Genomic DNA, 19145 nt, shown 5'->3' on the forward strand with positions numbered 1-19145 from the left:
AGATCAACGCTGAAGTAGGAGGCAACATTTTGACCTAGACCATACAACTCCTTTTACCTGATGAATTGCAGGAAACCAACATTTACTTTATTTTTATCCTTTTTTGTTTTTGTTTTTTTACTTACATAGCTACACTTACTGGTGGACACCAGAGGTAATAAAGCATTTACCACTGCCTTATGATGAAGGTAGGTAACCAGTTCTCTTTCAGGTTTCATAGTCACATATTTTGCAGTTAAATGAACTGGAAGCATCAACTTTATTTGCATATTTTAGTGAGAAATGATTAGCTATTCAGTATTATATTGCTGTTTTAATATATAGGGGATTTTATCATCCTTTAGCTCCTTAAAGAGAAAAGATGGTGCTATACTTTTTTATCTTAGTAAGCCTATACTTGATATTGCATCATACATTTATTAGATATGTCCCAAACATTTAACTAGTATAATATATTAATTCATCATTTTAAACTAGTGCTGATTATATTCCTACATGTTTTAGTGAAAGGGGAAGGAACTAAGGACTCAGTCATAAGGAGAAATTAACCCTTTTCCCCCCTATATCTAAGCAGCAATGAAAAATACAAATGTCTGTATAAAAGTACTTTTTAGTCACATTTAAATTAAATTTTATTAATTCGTCAGAGAAGCAGGAAAAAATTTATTAAAGGAATACCCGCAAATGTAATATACAATAGAATAATATTGCTAGTGCTATGAGCACAATTGGTATTACAGAAATGTCTGCAGGATGCAATCACAAGCCTTTGAGTAACGGGCAGTCTCTCCCTTAGTTATCTGTGCTGCAAACTTAAAGAAATTGATAGTGAAGAAATTTCACAGATATGAAGAAGAGATTGATATCCACAATGAATTCTTTCGGCCGTATGAACTGAGCAGTTTTGATGATACTTTTTGCTTGGCTATGACAAGTTCTGCACGGTATGTTGTGAGCATTCACCTGCTGTAGGCATTTGGGAACTATAGTTTTCCTAGTTCATGTGCATGTGCCTTACTCCACCAGAAAGCCATTCTCCAAGTGTGCTCAAGGCTGGGTATTCAGTCGGTCTGAACATCTCCTGTGATGGAGAGCCTGCTACTTCATGAGGCAGCTCCTTCTCTTGTCAGTCAGCTGGAGTTCATTTCTCTTCTTTCAGAAGTTAAAATCTGCCTCCCATTAGTTCTAGTTTGCCACTGGGAGTAAACTCAGTTTTCTTTCATTTGATATAGAAGCTGAGAGCTAGTGTAAATTAGTGGGAAAAGCATTGTTTTAAGTACTAGAAAGGCTGGGATGTGCATCTTAGATCAGCCACTGCCTAACTGTGTGACCTTAAGAAAGCTGTCTTGGGCCAGGGATTTAGCTCAGTGGTTCTGCCACCTGCCTCACAAGCACAAGGACTGGAGTTCTATCCCCGGTACCAAAAAAATGCTGTCTTACTTCCCTGAGCATTATTGTCCTCATACCCATAAAAAACACCCCCAAGCATCTAATGTAGTACCTGGAACAGGTAGGTGGTTAATAAACGGTAGCTATTATATTAGTATTCTTATCAGACTTGGGACAAGACTAATTCCTCTTCTGTGGGACAGCCCTGTGAATATTTGAAGAAGAATACTTTTCTTTCAGGGTAAATATCCTGTATTCTTTCTCCATAACTCATGTGACATGGTTTCCAGACACTTTCCATCCTCATCTGTCACTTTTATACATTCTTCATTTTCCTTTGTTTCTTTTAGAACTTGATGAGACCTTTTAAGAAAAATGATGGGACAAGAATAACAAAATTGGTCAAAGCAAATCACTGTTTGACTATATTTAAACTAAACTTTAATTGTTTGTATTTTACATTTTGTTCAGATGTGATATAAGTATGCTTAGACTTTGTATGGTAAATGTATAAACATATTTTATGATTTTTGTTTTCTAGACATCCACATTTCGCTTCATGTTCTAGAATTTTTAAATTGAGCAAGGGGTAAATTACATTATGTGTATATGTTTATATAGATATATAATTAGTTTTGTTTATGGTAGTTATGCTCCATAAAGTGATTGTGAGCAGTGAATTAGTGAATACTGAATAATTTCTCCTGAAGGAAATAGAGGATTAAGTTCCTGTGAGGCTCTGATCATAATATTTTAATCACCAGTCAATTCATTTTGTGCATATATATTTAAGACACCTCATCTAATATATACTATTGAATCATTAACACTCACAAACTAGGAATGATGATGCACACCTGTAATCCCAGCACAGTGAGAGGCTGAGGTAGAAGGATTGCAAGATCCAGCCAATGGTGGAGAATTTAGCGAGATCCTGTTTCAAAATAAAAAATGAAAAGGAGGAGGGCTGGGTGGAGATACAGCCAAGTGTTAAGGCCCTAGGTTCAGTCCCCAGTGCTCTACACACACACACACACACACACACACACACACACACACACACAGCATTCCACTTACCATCAATAGCACTATAACTCATGCCTAAATGAAGCTTATGTAACATACATAATTTCTCTGGAGAGCACGTTGTAGCTTGTGCTCACAAATCCTAGATAGCCTCAGCCCTGTTTGGGGACCACATTAAACAGCAGGGGTCACCAACAAAAAGCACAAAAACAATGTGAAAAAGTAGCATCAAGTAGATGGCCAAAAAGCCACTCGTTGACAATATAAAGAAAGCTAAAACGGCACAGCATGTACCTTCCTCACCCTTAGCTGGAAGCACACACACTGAGTGACACACTCTTCACCTTTGCCTGTCAGTGACTGTGAGTGACTTCAGAAGCACCACACATGTCAGCTGAGGGTTCCAAGTAAATTCTAGCAAGCTAGCAAACTCACAAACACAGAACCTCCAAATGATGAGAATCAATTGTATATGTTCATAAAGAAAGAAGAAGATTAAACCAACTACATCATTAAAACATTCTCAAACTGTTACCTTGAGGCAGACTCAAGATTAGTTTCTCTTCCTTCAAAGAGTGTAACATTCAAGCGCTTGGTGGGAGCAGTGTCTTCTCCACGAGCCTGCATCCTAGTGTGGCTCATGGGACTGTTGCCTTCTTGGCACCAGCTGGGAATTGGTCTGCCTCTGGGGTGGAGGTGAGGTAGCCCTGGCGTAATGAGGAAGAAGCTTCAGCTTATCTCAGTCAGTGGCAGATTAAACCTGCTTCTGTGAAGAGTTCCAATGGTGTCTTAATGAATTAACCTAATCTAGTCAAGTAGATAACTGATTTTTTGTAGTGCTGTTTTTAATGAATTTTATCAATACATTTTAGATATACATAATGATCACATTCATCATAGGGTACATGTACATAATATTAGATATTGACTCTTGAATTCATACTACTGTGTTTTGATCATTATATCTGCCTCCTTCAGTAGTATAGCTTAAAAAATTGTCTATACATTTGAACAGCTAGTGCTGTCATAGTTTCCGTGAGTTTAATTTGACCTGAGCACTAATTGTAAAATATAACCACATGGTTAGGCCAGGGATTTAGCTCAGTGGTGCTGTCACCTGCCTTACAAGCTCAAGGTTCCGAGTTCAATCCCCAGTACCAACAAAACAAAACAAAACAAAACATATATATATATATATATATAAAACAAGATGGTACTATCATAGCCATAGCTCAGATTATCAACACTGTTTGCATTCAAAAGTATTGGGCCCCACAATCATAGTGAATTCACAGTGAGGACTGATAACATTGAAGTTACCTAGTGCCATGAGCTCATGGGTTTTCACAACCCAGATCACATAGAGCTTTCCTAACATTTGACTCAGAATATGTGTAACCCTGAAAGTGAAAAAGGAGTCTTAAGGGCCGGGGATTTAGCTCAGTCGTTCCACCACCTGCCTTGCAAGCACGAGGTTCCGAGTTTGATCCCTGGTACCAAAATAAATAAATAAATAAAGGGGTCTTACAAGTGCAAATTAAGATAGAAGCCAATATAATCTGATGGACACTGATTCATGTGGTATTTTGCCTTTTTCATCTCTTTCTAGTGACTTTATGCCTAAGACTGTTGGCATCGATCCAAGCCCATTCACTGTGAGGAAACCAGATGAAACTGGAAAATCAGTGTTGGGGTAAAATTTGCAAAAAGAATGAAATTAAAGATTCATGTAAAATAAGAGCACTTACAATATTATTTCCAGCGAAAACTAACAACTTCAAGTCACAGTTTGTGGCATAGAGCATTTATTGCATATATATGGATAGTGCGTTGATAGCACTGGGTGATTAAAATGTTCAGTATTGAAAGTTAGAATATATGGAAATTTCAGCAATATGGTATATTTTATTTTAAATTGAGAATATAACAAATGACATAAAGACAAGTAACAGATACTGTTTTATGTCCTATAACTAACCATATTCTTTGTTTCTTACTATAAAATACTTAAGTAAAATTTTATACTCATTGTGTTTATTTTTTGCTGACACCCTGAAGAATGTAAAATATGAGGATATATGCAAATATACTCTCGTAGGGAACTGAGTAGACTTTCTGCATATTACTATACCATTATTTTGAGCGAGGCTTATTTTTTATATCTGATAATATTAAAAAGACACGCCATGTTTGCATTTTCATGCCTCTAGACTGGAATGAAACATGTTGTGCCGCGGCATAAGACTGTCTTTCTCCTCCACTGACCTGCCTAGTCCTGATGATAATATTTCTTCTAGTCACTGACTAGAGCCCTTGGCTAGATGTTAGATACACAGCTCTAATTGTATTTGGAAATGTGTATGCAGTCTTAATTGTAAGACTATATGTAATTTATACCTTTAAACAGCTTTATGTTAAGCCTTGAGCAGGTGTTGAGAGGCATTTAAAAGAGGAAAGTCCTCAAGAGTTTAGAATTCAATTTCCCAGAACAAATTAGTAAACAACCAGCTATATTAGTGTATAGTACAGAAATTTTACTGAATTTTCGGTTGCAAAAGGTCAGAAACTAATCTTTTCCTACATTCTCTAACCCATGGTCAATAATACTGCTTTTCCCTTTCCTGCAACATTTCAGAATATTAGAATATTTTAGTCCCTTAAAGAGAATTTTTTTTCAAGTAAAGGTGAAATAGTTTTATAAAAGCCAAAAAGTATTACTGTATAATACTTTCTGAATTTAAAAAGCTATAATATTTTTACTCAAATTTGACCCAAAAAACAAAAGTAAATACTTCTGTAAATATGGAGAGATTTTTCACCCTAATCTCTGTCTATTACTGGGACAAATATGCAGCAAATTTACTTGTTTACTAATAATACAATAAATTTTAAAATTTACTTTTATGTTCATCAGTTGATTATTATTTTGATATACTACCATAAAAATTCATGGGAGGGAGGGAAACATGCATGGGTCTGCCTCTTGATCTTTTCTTGAAAGTTTTACACATTATAGGTAATTTTACTAATATCTCAAGCATATAATTCTATTATTGTGCCATAAAATGTGAAAATACTGATTTCAGATACCAAAGGAAGACAACAGCAGTCAGTAAGAAAACTTTTCTGCACTCTGCAAGTACATTTTGGTTTACTTTTTAAATTTAAAACAGGGCTTAAATATAAGATCAGGATATGTGTACAAAGATACTAAGCTTTTCCCTTCAGCACATCTTGAATCCAGAAACCAGTTTCTCACAGTCATTTTCTTATGCTTCCCTAGAATCTGGGCTTGGGACAAAGTGATGCTTGGTGAGTGTTGAGGTTCAATGCAAGGGTGCTTCAAATCCACATTCATCTCTTTAAAGAAACAAAGCCAATAGAGAAGAAGCCATATTGCAGCGGAAAACAGCAGCCAGCGCCCCGCCGCCTCCCAGCGAAGAGGCTGTGTCCAGCAGTTCCGATGATGACTCTGGGACTGACCGTGAAGAGGAGGGCTCTGTGTCTCAGCGTTCCACCCCTGTGAAGATGACCGACACAGGAGACAGTGCCAAAGTGACCGAGGTGCTGGGCAAGGGAAGTTCATATGAGAGCAAAAAAATGTCACATTGTCTCACTCCCTGTGTGGTGCCTGAGGCACCACCCAAGGTGAATATGTTTAGCATAGACATTGAAAAGGGTTTCCTTTTGAAATATGATTGGCATTTTTGTTCCCTAATGTAACCAGTGAATTGCTTACCACTTCAGAATTTGTAAGAGAATCCTGGATATCTTAGAATACCTCACTTACTTGAGCTCCATTTATTCCTTTGTTCTGCTTACTGTTGGGTACAGAGTTTGTACTTGGCCCTCACAATCCCTGAATAGGCCAAATAGGGAATTCATCCTATTCAATTCAATATTGCTAATACATTCAAGGAAAGCAAATGGAAGTAAACAAAAGAAACTAATCTAGCTTTAGGGTAATTTGCTTTCTAGAAATAGCTGAAAGTCAGAGATAGATAAGGCAAATAAAATATGATAATATAAGAACTGAATCCAGGGCCAGGGATTTAGCTCAGTGTTTCCACCTTCTGCCTCGCAAGCACAAGGTCCCGAGTTTGATCCCCAATACAAAAAAAAAAAAAAAAAAAATACAATAAGAACTGAATCCATTATTGAAGAAGTTGGTAAACTATGATCAGCCAAACCCAGGCTACTGCTTGTTTTTGTAAATAATGTTTTATTGGAACCCACCCTGCCTTCTTGTCTACATATTGTATGTGGCTGCTTCTGTACCAGCAGAGATGAGTAGTTGAAACAGACAAGACAGAACTCAGAGAGCCTAAAATACTTACTATTACTGTCTGCCTTTTTGTAGAAAAATTTTTCCAACTCCTGCATTATACAAAAGCAACTTATAATTGTTTAACAGGTTTTTTTACCCTAAAGTAGGAAATGAAACTATTTTTATTTTTAGTAGGAAATGAAAGTCAGATTGAAAAAAAAAAAACTAACTGAGAAACTTAATTGATATTGTGGAAAAATTTTCAGGCTCATTTTCTTCATCTTTGGAAATTATTAATATGGTAGATATCTAAAAATATTCTAACTGGTTCCTTTTTTCTTAAACTTCAGAATATGGTCCAGCCCATGAAAGAGGTATATGGAATTAACCTCTCAGATGGCCTTTCAGAAGAAGATTTCTCTGTTTATTCAAGGTAAGATACTTTCATATGTAGAGAAAGGGAAAATATGAACATTTATTATTATAATAGTATATCCATATTTTTAAAATGAGAATAGTCACTTATACAAAAGGAAATGAATTCTACTTGGAACATGGTAGTAGCCTTTCAGAGGCCAAAATCTAGAATATTGATTTGTATTTTAGGATTAAAGGGCCTAGTGCCTAGAGGCTGCTCCTCAGAGATGGGCATTGCTGTAGGCAGAGGAGGCCTCCCCCTCTCAACTTACGTGTTAGTTAGGTGGTAGCCAAGGGACATTCAGGGACTGCCTGGCACCCACTTCTGCTGCAATTGGGCACTGGAGCTTTCTTAGTGCCTCCTGTGGTCCAGCAGTCACAGAGGGACCCCATGTAGTTCTGCCCTGAGCAGGCAGGTCCCCCTCCCACCCCAGTTCCATAAGCATTTGGCTGGTACCCACTGCAGTTCGTGCACAAAATAGTGCTCTGGCTGGCTTACAGATCACAGCTCCCACTGGGGAAGGGAGTGGTCTCCACAGCCTGTCTTTCAGCTTTCTGTTCCATTCCCTGTTTTTCTTTTTTTTTGGTACTGGGATGGAACTCAGGACCTTACGCTTGTGAGGTAGGCACGGCACCACAGAGCTAAATCCTGGGCCCTCCATTCCCTGTTATTGTACATTGGGCCTCAACCACCTCCAGACTCCTGATCCTTTCTATGATTTTATGTTCTATGGTTTTATTCAAATGGCTAAGCCCTATTCTCAGTGACTTCCTGTTTCCTCATCTTTTCAGTGTCTTTGATTTGCTAGCTTGACCAGATCTGAACCTTTCTACTTACTTCCTTAAAGCCTCATATACCTGCACCATTTTTTTTAGTGACCCTGATTGTACACTTAATTTACCAATTTCTTTTTTGGTACCAAGGATCAAACACAGCACCTGTGCTTGCTTGCCAGGCAGGCACAGCACCACTGAGCTAAATCCCCAGCCCAATTTGGGAAATTTAAAGGTCTATACAAATCATCAATATTCTGCTCAAAAAAATGTAGCAGAATTTTTCTCTTGCTGAATATAAAACTATGATGAAAGTTCTGTGGTAATACTGTAATGGCTGCTTAATTGGTAGCTTCTGAGGCACTTGGCTTTCTAAAAAGCTTATGAAATATAAATGATAAATTTTCTGTAGTCATCAAAGAGATATCTTTTAAATAATAGAAAAATAGAAAGGAAACCTGCCCTTTTATCCTGCTCAGAAACCTCCCACAGGCACAAACCCCTGTCCTTGAAGGAAGGACAGATGTGTGTGGCTTTGGCAGAGCTCCAGAGGCTGGGGCCAGTCAGCTTGGCTCTTAGCTGAAGGCCTGGGTCAGTGCTGTCCAGAGGGGAGATGTGGCCATAGTGTCATCAGCTAGTACTCCCATCTTGGCATCTTGGTTGAAAGTCCACCCTTCGGAGGGGCTTGAATGTACCTGGGAGAGGGGTGAGTCCATGTCCCAGGTTCTCAGCAGCATCCCTGCTTCAGGAGATGGATTCAAAGCCTGATCCCACCATTTCCATGGCATTTATTTCACTTCAAGCACCTCCCCTGTGCTTGCTGCACCCCATGTATTAGATTATATCACACTTAGATGTAGGAAGCTCAACAAGGTCATCTGCCTGCCATTAGGACCATTTTTTTTTTTTCAAAATCTGCATCACATTTAAGTGAATAGAAATACAATAAAGTGTACATGTGATTTCATTCTTATATTCATAGCAATGACTTACATGTTGAGTAAAATCCATCTCCTTTATTCTGTCAAACACTATAAAGTCAGGCAAAGTCTTGTTATATAGGGTACTCTTATGTGCTTTGGTGAAGTAATTACAGTGTCTCATTTAAAAGTGCACAGCATTTTGTGTGAGCTCCTGATTTAATTGTAGATACTCCTTTAACTTACTTGTACCCATTGTAATTTGTAGATTTGTACAGCTGGGGCAGAGTCAACATAAACAAGACAAGAGCAGCCAGCAGCTCTGTTCCAGGTGCTCTGTTGGAGTTATAAAATTGTAAGTACTAAGTTAGACCTTTAAGAAAATATTTGCATTAATGCCATTCTTAGTGCTTTTTGAAGACTTTTTTTTTTTTAATCCAGTCTATTCAATAAATTAGTGTTATTAGATGTACCAAAGCATTTTCTCCTGGTACCTTTTTCAAGGAAAACTAGATTTTTGGAGAAATAGGGGAAAGATGGCAGTCTAGACTGTACTTGAAATATACCCTCTGGAGATGAGATTAGAGTTGGTAGAGGCTTCTTTCCATGAACTTTGCCCTCCACTAAGTGGAGGTGGAATGCTGAAGCAGCTCTGACCCCGGAGGCATGTTTAATACAAGACCCTTGAGACAAGGATAGGTTGATCTCTTCTAGTGAAATGTCCCCATAAATTTTATTAACTTGCTACAAGTTAAACCAGTGTTTAGGAAATTCTACCTCATAGGTTAGAAAAACAGACTGAAGCTTCCTGGGCAGGCATACTTTGCTTGACTGGCTTGGTACTGTGGTGTAGAGGTCATTAGCCAGAGCAGTGCTGTTGAGATTTGGAATTATTGTAGTCCTGCCAGGGTACTCATTTCTACAGGGAAGCCCACTGTTGTGTCTCCTGATGTCCCCAGAACAGACCCTATATTTAGTGCTCAGTAGATACTTGTTGGAACTTAGTGAACCTCAGTCCATCCCACTTGTTACTATCAGAGTCTCTAGGACCATCTCAAACATCCTAGAATGCCCCAGCACCGCTCAGGCTTTTACCACCTTCTTTTTTCCCTATCCTTGACCACCTCAATTTTTCCTCCATTGTGTTTCTTCCTTACCTGCCCTCTTCCTGCTCCTGATTCTTTGTTACAAAGGGACAAAAAGCAAGCACACCAAGCACTTTTTAGCATTTCCCCATTTTCTTGTTTCCAGCATACCCATGACCATTTCTGGGCAAGAAGGACCCTAGTGGAAGGGTTTGCTATGCTCAGTGGGTGGGGTGATGTGGGATTGGATAGTGTTCCCTGTGCTGATCCAAGGCTGTCATGCTCTGCTCTATAAGTTGATTATCTCAGATATTTGTTCCAATGACAAAAACTAACACATCCATTGGCCTGGAGTCCAGGATGAAGAGTATAGTTTGTTACCTGTAGAGCTAAATGAGTATTACAAGGGTAGAGAATATGCTATGCCTATATGCTCACACAGTGTGTAACACAATACAGCTCTGAAAACATTAGGCAAACAATAAGGAGAGCATATGCAAAAATAAAGTCTGTTTTCAGGAATCATTGATGGTGGCAATAATATTGTTATTCTGTAGGTGTTATATGTTTAAAATGGGATGAAGCAAATAAATAGTCAAGGGTTATTTTAATTCTGTTGTCTTCTTTGTCTTTGAGAAACAAGATTCTCCTTGACCTGGAACAAAGAAAAACACATGTATGTACATACACATAAACACATACAATGGCCTAATAATGATGAGAATCACCCACATTGTGATTTTTAAAATACCAGTTTTCCACTAATAGGAACCAGAGTTTATGGGACAGGTGGCTGATTCCAGGTCTGTGTTGGGAGTTGTACAAAATAAACCTGGAACTTTTTGTCAATCCAAGGAGGAAGAAAACTATCATACATTATTAGGGTCATATCAAGAGGACTCAGGAGTGAACTTGAAGTGGCTCCCACTGGAAAAACATGATAGAACAATTTGAACTTCAAGAAGAAGAATAATTGTAGTGCAGTGAAATTCAAGGATCCTTAAAGTCATAAGTTTCTAAAAAATCTTAACACCTTAGAAGGATAATAGAACCATTTCATTATCTGGAAAACTGGCAAATAAAGGGAAAGAACCACCAAACACATGATTCAAAGAATCATATGAATTGTACTACTGGATAACCAGATAAGTCATGAGATGTCTAGAAATGTAAAAGATTGAATAATGCTGTACTGGGGTAATGGTCGTAGAAAGACAAAAGTGCCCAGAATTTCTGAGGGAAAACATAACTGGGAAGACCAATCGAACTTTCTATGATGATGGAAATGTCCTGTGTCAACACTGTCTGGTACAGTAGCCCTTGGCCACATGTGGCTGTTGAGCACTTGACATGTGGCAAGGGCAAATGAAGACCTATTTTTAAATTTACTTAATTTTAATTAATTCAAATATACCCACATGTGGTTCATGAGTATTGCATTGGACAAGTGTGATCTAAGAGCTACATTTGGACTCAAGTGCCTATATTCTATATACTGCTTCACAGAATGTGGGTAATATGCAGTAGTAGCTTAATTTTTAACGATGAAGAAACAAACACATTCTGACTGTATGATCTTCATTAATAGACTCCAGACTACACTTTAATGTGTGAGTGCCTTCTTGGAAAGAAACAAGCAATCTAATGAGAGAAGTGATGGATGTTAACAGAAACAATGTTAGAAAAGCATCCACAAACTCGGGGCTAAAGCCACCAAGTGACATTACAGGGTAGAAACAGAATCGTTTCATGGCAGTGTATATCAAGGCCTTTACCACCAGGTTAGGTGAAAAGGTCTGTTATTTCCTCATAGAAATTACAAAACCAACAAAAAGACAAAATAATACTATGAAGGCCTTCTGAGGTTTTGCTCTATTAGGACCAGAATGTCTTAGAGGAGCAAAATTATAGTTTTGCCCTAATTATAGTTTTTCTCTCAGAAAATAGAGGAAATAATGAGAGAGATGACCTAACAATGACTGTTGTCTGCAGTGAGTTGTCAGGTCCCGGTCTTCTGTAAGGTCCTCTGCAGCTCTAATGTTCTCTTGATTCTGTGACTCATTCATGACCAACAAAAAATCATTTGGTGATGTAAATAAAATGACTTTGAGAGGAAAACTTGGAGCTTGTGGTAGCAACAAAAGAATAATTGAGAAGGGAATGTATTCTGTGACTAGAACTATTACCATATCATCTGGAAATGCTAAATGCAGTATCATGCATGCCAGAATACTAATTATAAAAAAAGCCTAAGATTTTAACATAGGGAAAAGTATCACATATATAAAATTGTTTGAAATTATACAAATATTGTCTAGTATTTCAGTCACCAACTACAAGTGATTGTGACATTAACTAAATTCCAGAATCATTTTAGTCTGACCGCTGAAATATTTTGTCAAATCAACGTATATTTATTGGCTATTCACTATGTATAAGTCAAAAAATGTCTCAGCAGGAATTGAACTATGAAAAGATAAAACATTAGTTCTGCATCTAAGATAATTTATTATCAGAAATGGTCATAATACAACCAATCAAGTGACCACGTTTAAGAAAGAGTATAAAAGGTCACCAATAAGGATTTTCTTTTTCCTTTTTTTTTTGGAATCTCACTTTGTAGTACAGATTGGCCTTGAACTCACAGTGTAGCCCAGCCTGGCCTCAAACTCATACCGATTGATCTTCCTGCCTCAGCCTCCTGAGTACAGGCACGTGCCACCATGCCCAGCTCAGGATTTTTTTAAAAAACATCTGGTTGTCTAATGAATTTCTGCCCAAAGTGTCTCTCTTGTGTACATGGGAAGTGCAGTTAAGGCTAAGGTAAGGGTCATCAGTGTTCAGTGTCATGTGTGAAGCAGCCCATAGTGTTACCCTAAATAAGACTGCAGCATTCTTTGACAGGAAACACAATACTCTCCTTGAAGATGGACCTAAGTTTTGTAGATAAAAGAAATGAGCCTACAAGTTTGTAATTATAATAATTTATCTCCAAAAATAGTGCTGGTATTTGAATGGGAGGAAGGGAATAGGTCTCTTCCCTTTGGGAACAGCAAAGAATGTTTCTTCTGTTTATGGACAGAAGAGAAAGGTGGAAATAATTATATATGGCTCCATGACTAAGAGAATGATACAAAAAATCAATGAAGCAAAGAGTTGGTTCTTCAAAAGAATAAACAAAATTGACAAACCCTTAGCCAACCTTATTAAAAAGGAAAGAAAAGGCCCAAATCCATGTAATTAGGAATGAAAAGGGTGAAATTACAACAGACCCAGCAGAAATCCAGAGGCTCATCAATACCTACTTTGAGAACCTATACGCCAGTAAGATGGAAAACACAGAAGAAATGGACAGATTCCAACATATGTATGAATTACCAAAGTTGAATGAAGACCTAAAAATTCTAAACAACCCAATGAATCAGTGAAATTGAAAACATAATTAAAAACATAACTAAGAAAAGCCTGGGTCCTGATGGCTTCACTGTTGAATTCTACAAGACATTTAGAGAAGAACTATTGCCAAGCATCACTTTGGTCCCCAAAGCAGAGAAAGACCCAACTAAAAAAGAGAACTATAGACCAATCTCACTAATGAACACAGAGGCAAAAATCGTCAATAAGATACTGGCAAACACAATGCAGAAGATCATCAAGAAGATCATACACCCTAACCAAGTGAGATTCATCCCAGGGACGCACAGATGGTTCAACATACGCAAATCAATAAATGTAATATGCTATATTAATAGAGCCAAGGACAAAAACCATATGATCATCTCAATAGATGCAGAAGAAGCGTTCGACAAAATCCAACATGCATTCATGATAATAACCCTACAAAAAAGTGGAATAGATGGTCTCTACCTCAATCTAATCAAAGCTATCTATGAAAAACCAACAGCCAATATCATACTAAATGGTCAAAAACTAAAATCCTTCAAACTAAAATCAGGAACAAGACAAAGATGTCCACTGTCTCCATTCCTGTTCAATACAGTTTTGGAAACATTAGCCATAGAAATTACACAAGAAAAAGAAATTAAGGAAAAAAGATAGGAAGCAAAGAAGTTAAATTGTCGCTATTTGCAGATGACATTACACTCTATATAGAAGACCCTAACTCCACCAAAAGTCTTGTTAATAACCAAATTCAGTCAAGTACCTGGATACAAGGTCAACACACAAAAATCAATAGCTTTCCTCTACACAAACAACAGACCCAGGGAGAGAGGAACTGAACAAACAACTCCTTTCACAATAGCATCCAAAAAAATGAAATACCTAGGAATTAACCTAATGACAGAAAGCAAAGACCTCTACTCTGAAAACTATAGCACTCTGAAGAGATTGAAGATGATATCAGAAAATGGAAAGACATCCCTTACTCCTAGATAGGAAGAACTAACATAGTGAAAATGGCCATACTTCCAAAACTGCTATATAGATTCAATGCAATCCCAATTGAAATCCCAGCAGCATACTTCACGGACCTTGAGAAAACAATCCAGATTTTCATTTGGAATAAGAAGAGACCTAGAATAGCAAAAGCAATTCTAGGCAATAAAGGCAAGGTAGGGAGTATCACAATCCCTAACTTGAAACTATACTACAAAGCTACTGTGATTAAAACAGCATGGTACTGGCAAAGGAACAGACCTGAGGACCAGTGGAACAGATTAGAAGATGCAGAAACAACTCCAGACACACTCAGACACCTCATCTTTGACAAAGGAGCCAAAGATTCTCACTGAAGGAAAGATAGCCTCTTTAATAAACGGTGCTGGAAAAATTGGATTTCAGCTTGCCAAAGATTAAAACTAAACTCATATCTCCCACCATGCACTAAACTGAAATCGAAATGGATTAAAGATCTAAATATTAAAAGAGAAACGCTGAACTGGCTGGAACAGAGGTTAGGTAGAACTCTTGAAGACATTGGCATAGGAAAAGACTTTATGAACAAAACCTCAGTTGCACATGAACTAGCATAAACGGTCAACATTTTAAATTAAAAAGCTTCCTCACAGCAAGAGAAACCACCAACAGTGTGAAGAGACAACCCACAATGTGGGAAAAATTTTCACCTGATGTTTCTCAGACAAAGTCTACTATCTAGAATCTATAAAGAACTTAAAAAATCAGACCTCCCAAATTTAAAGACCCAGTCCCAAACTCGGCATCTGAAATGAACAGACATTTCTCAGACAAAGAAATAAAAGCAAATAAATATATGAGAAAATGTTCAACATCACTGGTCATTCGAGAGATGCAAATGAAAACAACACTGAGATTCCACCTCACCCTAGAAAGATTGGCTGCTATCATGAAATCAACCAATAACAAATGCTGCCAGGGCTGTAGGGAAAATGGAACCCCACTCCACAGCTTGTGGGAGTGCAGACTGGTGCAAACACTGTGGAAATTAGGATGGAGATACCTCAAAGAACTACGATTAGAGGGCCAGGGATTTAGCTCAGTGGTTCTGCCGCCTGCCTCGCAAGCACGAGGTCCTGAGTTAGATCCCCAGTACCACAAAGAAAAGAACTAGGATTATATGTCCCATTGACCCAGCTATTCCCCTGCTGGGTATCTTCCCAAAAGAATTTTAAGAATCATACCACAGCAATATATGTGCACCAATGTTCATAGCAGCACAGTTTTTAATAGCTAAGACTTGCAAACAGCCCAGTTACCCCTCAGCTGGAAACTGGATAAAGAAAATGTGTTTTCTTTTATGAAATGGAGTACTACTCAGCCATAAAGAATGAGAAATTAGAGATATTTATAGCTCAATGGATGCACATTGAGGAGATACTCAAGTGAAATAAATAGGACACACGTGTAAATACTGAGTAGTTCCTCTAGTGTGAGAAACTGAACATGCAAATAAGGACTAAAAGGTATAATAGATAATGTGAAATTGGAAGAAAAGGGGCAAAGGGGAAGGGGAAGTGGGAGGGGTAGGGGAAAGGAAAGAAGAGAATGGAATTCATATGAGAAAATGAAAAAATGGAAACAAAGTTTTGTAAATAGGAGAGGAGGGTTGAAGGGAGGGCAGGGGAAGGGGGAAAAATGAGAACCAAGATAGATTACATAAAGGTACACATTTGCAGTGATGAATGTCATTATATTATATGCCTGAAATGTACCAAGAAAATTAATTTTAAAATATATATATATATGTATATACATGAAATTGCAATAACTGTTAACTTAATCGTGAGAGATTATAGAGAATCACCACCACTCCGAGCCAAATCTGAGTCCTTTATTTAGTCACCCGGGGTTTGAGAATGGCTCGTGCCTGGAAAAACTCTCAATGAGGAAAAGGAAAAGCAGCTTGCAGGGTTCTTTTAAATGCCTCTTCTAATTGGGGAGGGCTCAGGGAGAGGGGAAGCTCAAGCAGAATTTCACAGGAGCAGAACTTTGCTAAGTTAGTGTAGGTCAGGGGAAGTTTCACACAGTTGAGTTGAAACAAAATATCACACAGGTGCAGTTTACATGATTGTAAAGATAACGTAGTTGCAGATTGCTCTACCAAATGAGAAGGTGTAAAGATAACATACAGTTGCAGACTGCACATTAACTGAGGGGATTCCCAAGGGGGAAGGGGGAGGCGACCACCCAGAATCACTGGACTGCACAAATGGAGTCAGGTTGGCTACCACATAACAAGACAAGCTTTTCTACTTGAATGAATAAAAGAAAGTCGTCTCACAATTTCTGCATTATTTAATGTTTAAATACTGATCTTTTCATTCAGAAGCAATGCCATCAAAGCTAATAAAAAGAGTTCTGTGCAGTTTTGGAAGCATTGCCGAGTTTACCAGCTCTTTCTGGTGCCCTCAGAGACAAAGCCAAAACCCCCTTGTGAGTCTTGGATGCACCTGTATTTCTTTCCCACTCTGGACTATGTGAGTCAATAAGGAAACTGAAAGTGTCTCCATATTAGGAAGTGTGATGAAGCCAATATCACTGCTCATATCTTTGTAATTGTTAAATCATGCCATCCTAATGTAGGATCGGTAGTATGATTTTATTTAAAAAGAAAGTTCATGCTTTAAAATGTGCAGTAGCACTGCATTGACCACACCTAAGATCTTATTTAGCATTTTACATACCTCACTTATGCCTGTAGTTGTAGATATCTTAGACTGGAGGCTCTCAAGCTTCAGTGAATGTCACTTGGAATCAAACTGGGAAGATTTGGTTTTTTGTTTTGTTTTGTTTTGTTTTTGTATTATTTTGCTTTGTTTTGTTTTGTTTTATTAATACATGTGTGTAGTACATAATGTTTGCATTCCTTGTGGGGAGTTGGTCCATGTGCATGACACATCTTTATTCCTTTTTTATTCCTCTTTTCCTCCCCTTCTTCCCCCTCCCCCCATCTCTTGATCCCCCCTCCTTTGAGAAAGATCTGTCTCCCTGCTTCCCATTACCTGTCTTTACTTTTGCTCTTTTTGTTAAAACACCTTTGCCAGACCTCAACCTCAGAGACTCTGCCTTGGTAGCTCTGGAGTGGAAGGTGAACATGTATAGTTCTGACAAGTCCCCCAGCCTTGCTGATATTGCTGTTGCAGGGCCCTCACTTTGAGAACCAGCCTTCAGACTATGAGGGGCTCACTGTGACTGGCTTCATGATGAAACAAAATGGTTTCTTTGTGAATCCATTTCTTCCCATTCCTTTTTCTGATTGTGGGAATAATGAGAATGACTTAAGCTCCAGCCTGAATCTAGTAGCAAACACTTTTTGTTATTACCTTTTCATTGTTTAAAGTAGACTTTGTATATAGAAGAATTAAAAAGACAAAGGGAATAGCTGATGCATTTTCTGACTCTTAGCAGAGATTGGAAGCTATCCTAAGGCGATGTTGCAACTCTTAAATCCACCTGCAGTTCACTCTGAAAGTGTTTAAGGCTGTGTTTAAGTCATTCACAAGTGCAGTGTTTGTAATCAGCATTTCCAACTTCACTGCACATGACTGGGAAGCAGTTCAGGGGAAGTAGGATGAGGACTGATGTTGATTTACTGATAAGAACCCAAGGCCCAGTCAGGAGAAACCACCCAAGAGGGAACTGCAGAGGTTTTTCCTGCCACTGGCTGGCTCACGGTCATGTGCTTTTGAGACCAAACTCCCTGGGGTTCTTCGATTTGCTTTCCCTAATACGGTCCCCTCTTCTTTCTTCTCTCATAGAACACCTATCTCAGCTTTTTCACAAGACAGCATCTATGAAGTTCAGCCCCCCAGAGTAGACAGAAAATCTACAGAGATCTTCCAGGCCCACATCCAGGCCAGTCAAGGGATCATGCAGCCCCTAGGAAAGGAGGACACTTCCATGTACCGAGAGTACATCAGAAATCGATACCTGTGAGGAGTGCAGGGCCATGGGGGCCCTGAGAGGGACCGAGGAAGTCACATTATAATCTGCTCTGTCTCATCTGAAAGAAGTAATTTTCCAAATTCCTTTGCATCTGAAGTTTTTTCCTCTTTTTGTACCATATAAATTAAAAAATATAATAAAGAAATGGTTGAATATTTTGCTGTCATTTTCTTTGGTTTCGTTTATTTATTCATTCATTTATTTGGTTCTTTGAGACAGGGTCTTACTGTGTAGTTCAGGCTGGCCTTCAACTTGAGTGACCCTCCTGCCTCAGCCTCCATAGTGCTGGGATTACAGGCATGTGCCACCACACCTGGCTGCTTTTACTTTATTTTAGAAATGCTTTATTTAGAAATGTGGTAATATAGTATCTTAGCAACACATTATGAAGTTTACATGGACTTTGTGAGTATCCACTGTGTACTAGGCACTATGGTAAGACCTAAGAATATCACAGTGAACAAAACAAGACATAACATTCTTCTCTAAGGTGGAATGACAACAAAGTAGTTTTCTTATCCTTATCCATGAAGGCAAAATGGTTTTCTTTATGGTGATTTTTTTTGTATTTGTTCTAATGGTTTTATGTTAACTTTGTATTTTGACTTTAAAAAAGTTCATTGCCCTGAAAACCCTTGTTTTGGGGAAATGATCAGTGAAATATTAATGAATAAAGGGATAAGATGTCAATAAAGTGCTCTCCAGTGGTTCAGGGAAAAGAATATGTCATAAGCAAATGGAGTAAAACATAATAATCGATAAATCTGAGTAAAGAGCCTATTGAAGTATTCTTTGAATTACTCTTGAGAGTGTTTCCATAAGTATAAAATTATATCAAAGTAAAACATTAAAATTGCTGTTCTGGCTGACTTTTAGTGTGCA

The 19145-nt window shown here is 38.0% G+C and overlaps 1 protein-coding gene across 12 annotated transcripts in view; it reads left to right on the forward strand.

Annotated features, from left to right (window-relative positions):
- The window catches only part of LOC101713458 (polyphosphoinositide phosphatase), a 122377-nt gene extending 103959 nt beyond the window's left edge, over positions 1-18418 (forward strand). For 7 of the 12 annotated variants that reach the window (XM_087195962.1, XM_004868809.4, XM_087195968.1 and 4 more), the window contains 7 exons: positions 130-188; positions 797-944; positions 4025-4108; positions 5784-6063; positions 7033-7115; positions 9062-9148; positions 18077-18418. In XM_087195962.1, coding sequence (XP_087052088.1) covers positions 130-188; positions 797-944; positions 4025-4108; positions 5784-6063; positions 7033-7115; positions 9062-9148; positions 18077-18254 — 919 coding nt within the window. In that variant the 3' untranslated portion in view covers positions 18255-18418. The remainder of the gene's footprint in view (positions 1-129; positions 189-796; positions 945-4024; positions 4109-5783; positions 6064-7032; positions 7116-9061; positions 9149-18076) is intronic. The other 5 variants (XM_087195967.1, XM_004868808.3, XM_087195965.1 and 2 more) reach the window with 1 other exon arrangement.
- The last annotated feature ends 727 nt before the right edge of the window (positions 18419-19145 follow it).

This window comes from Heterocephalus glaber, unplaced genomic scaffold (genome assembly GCF_053883595.1).
Source record: "Heterocephalus glaber isolate CG9 unplaced genomic scaffold, H.glaber_assembly_v1.0 deba00001610, whole genome shotgun sequence".
In the NCBI taxonomy this organism is placed as follows: Eukaryota; Metazoa; Chordata; class Mammalia; order Rodentia; family Bathyergidae; genus Heterocephalus; species Heterocephalus glaber.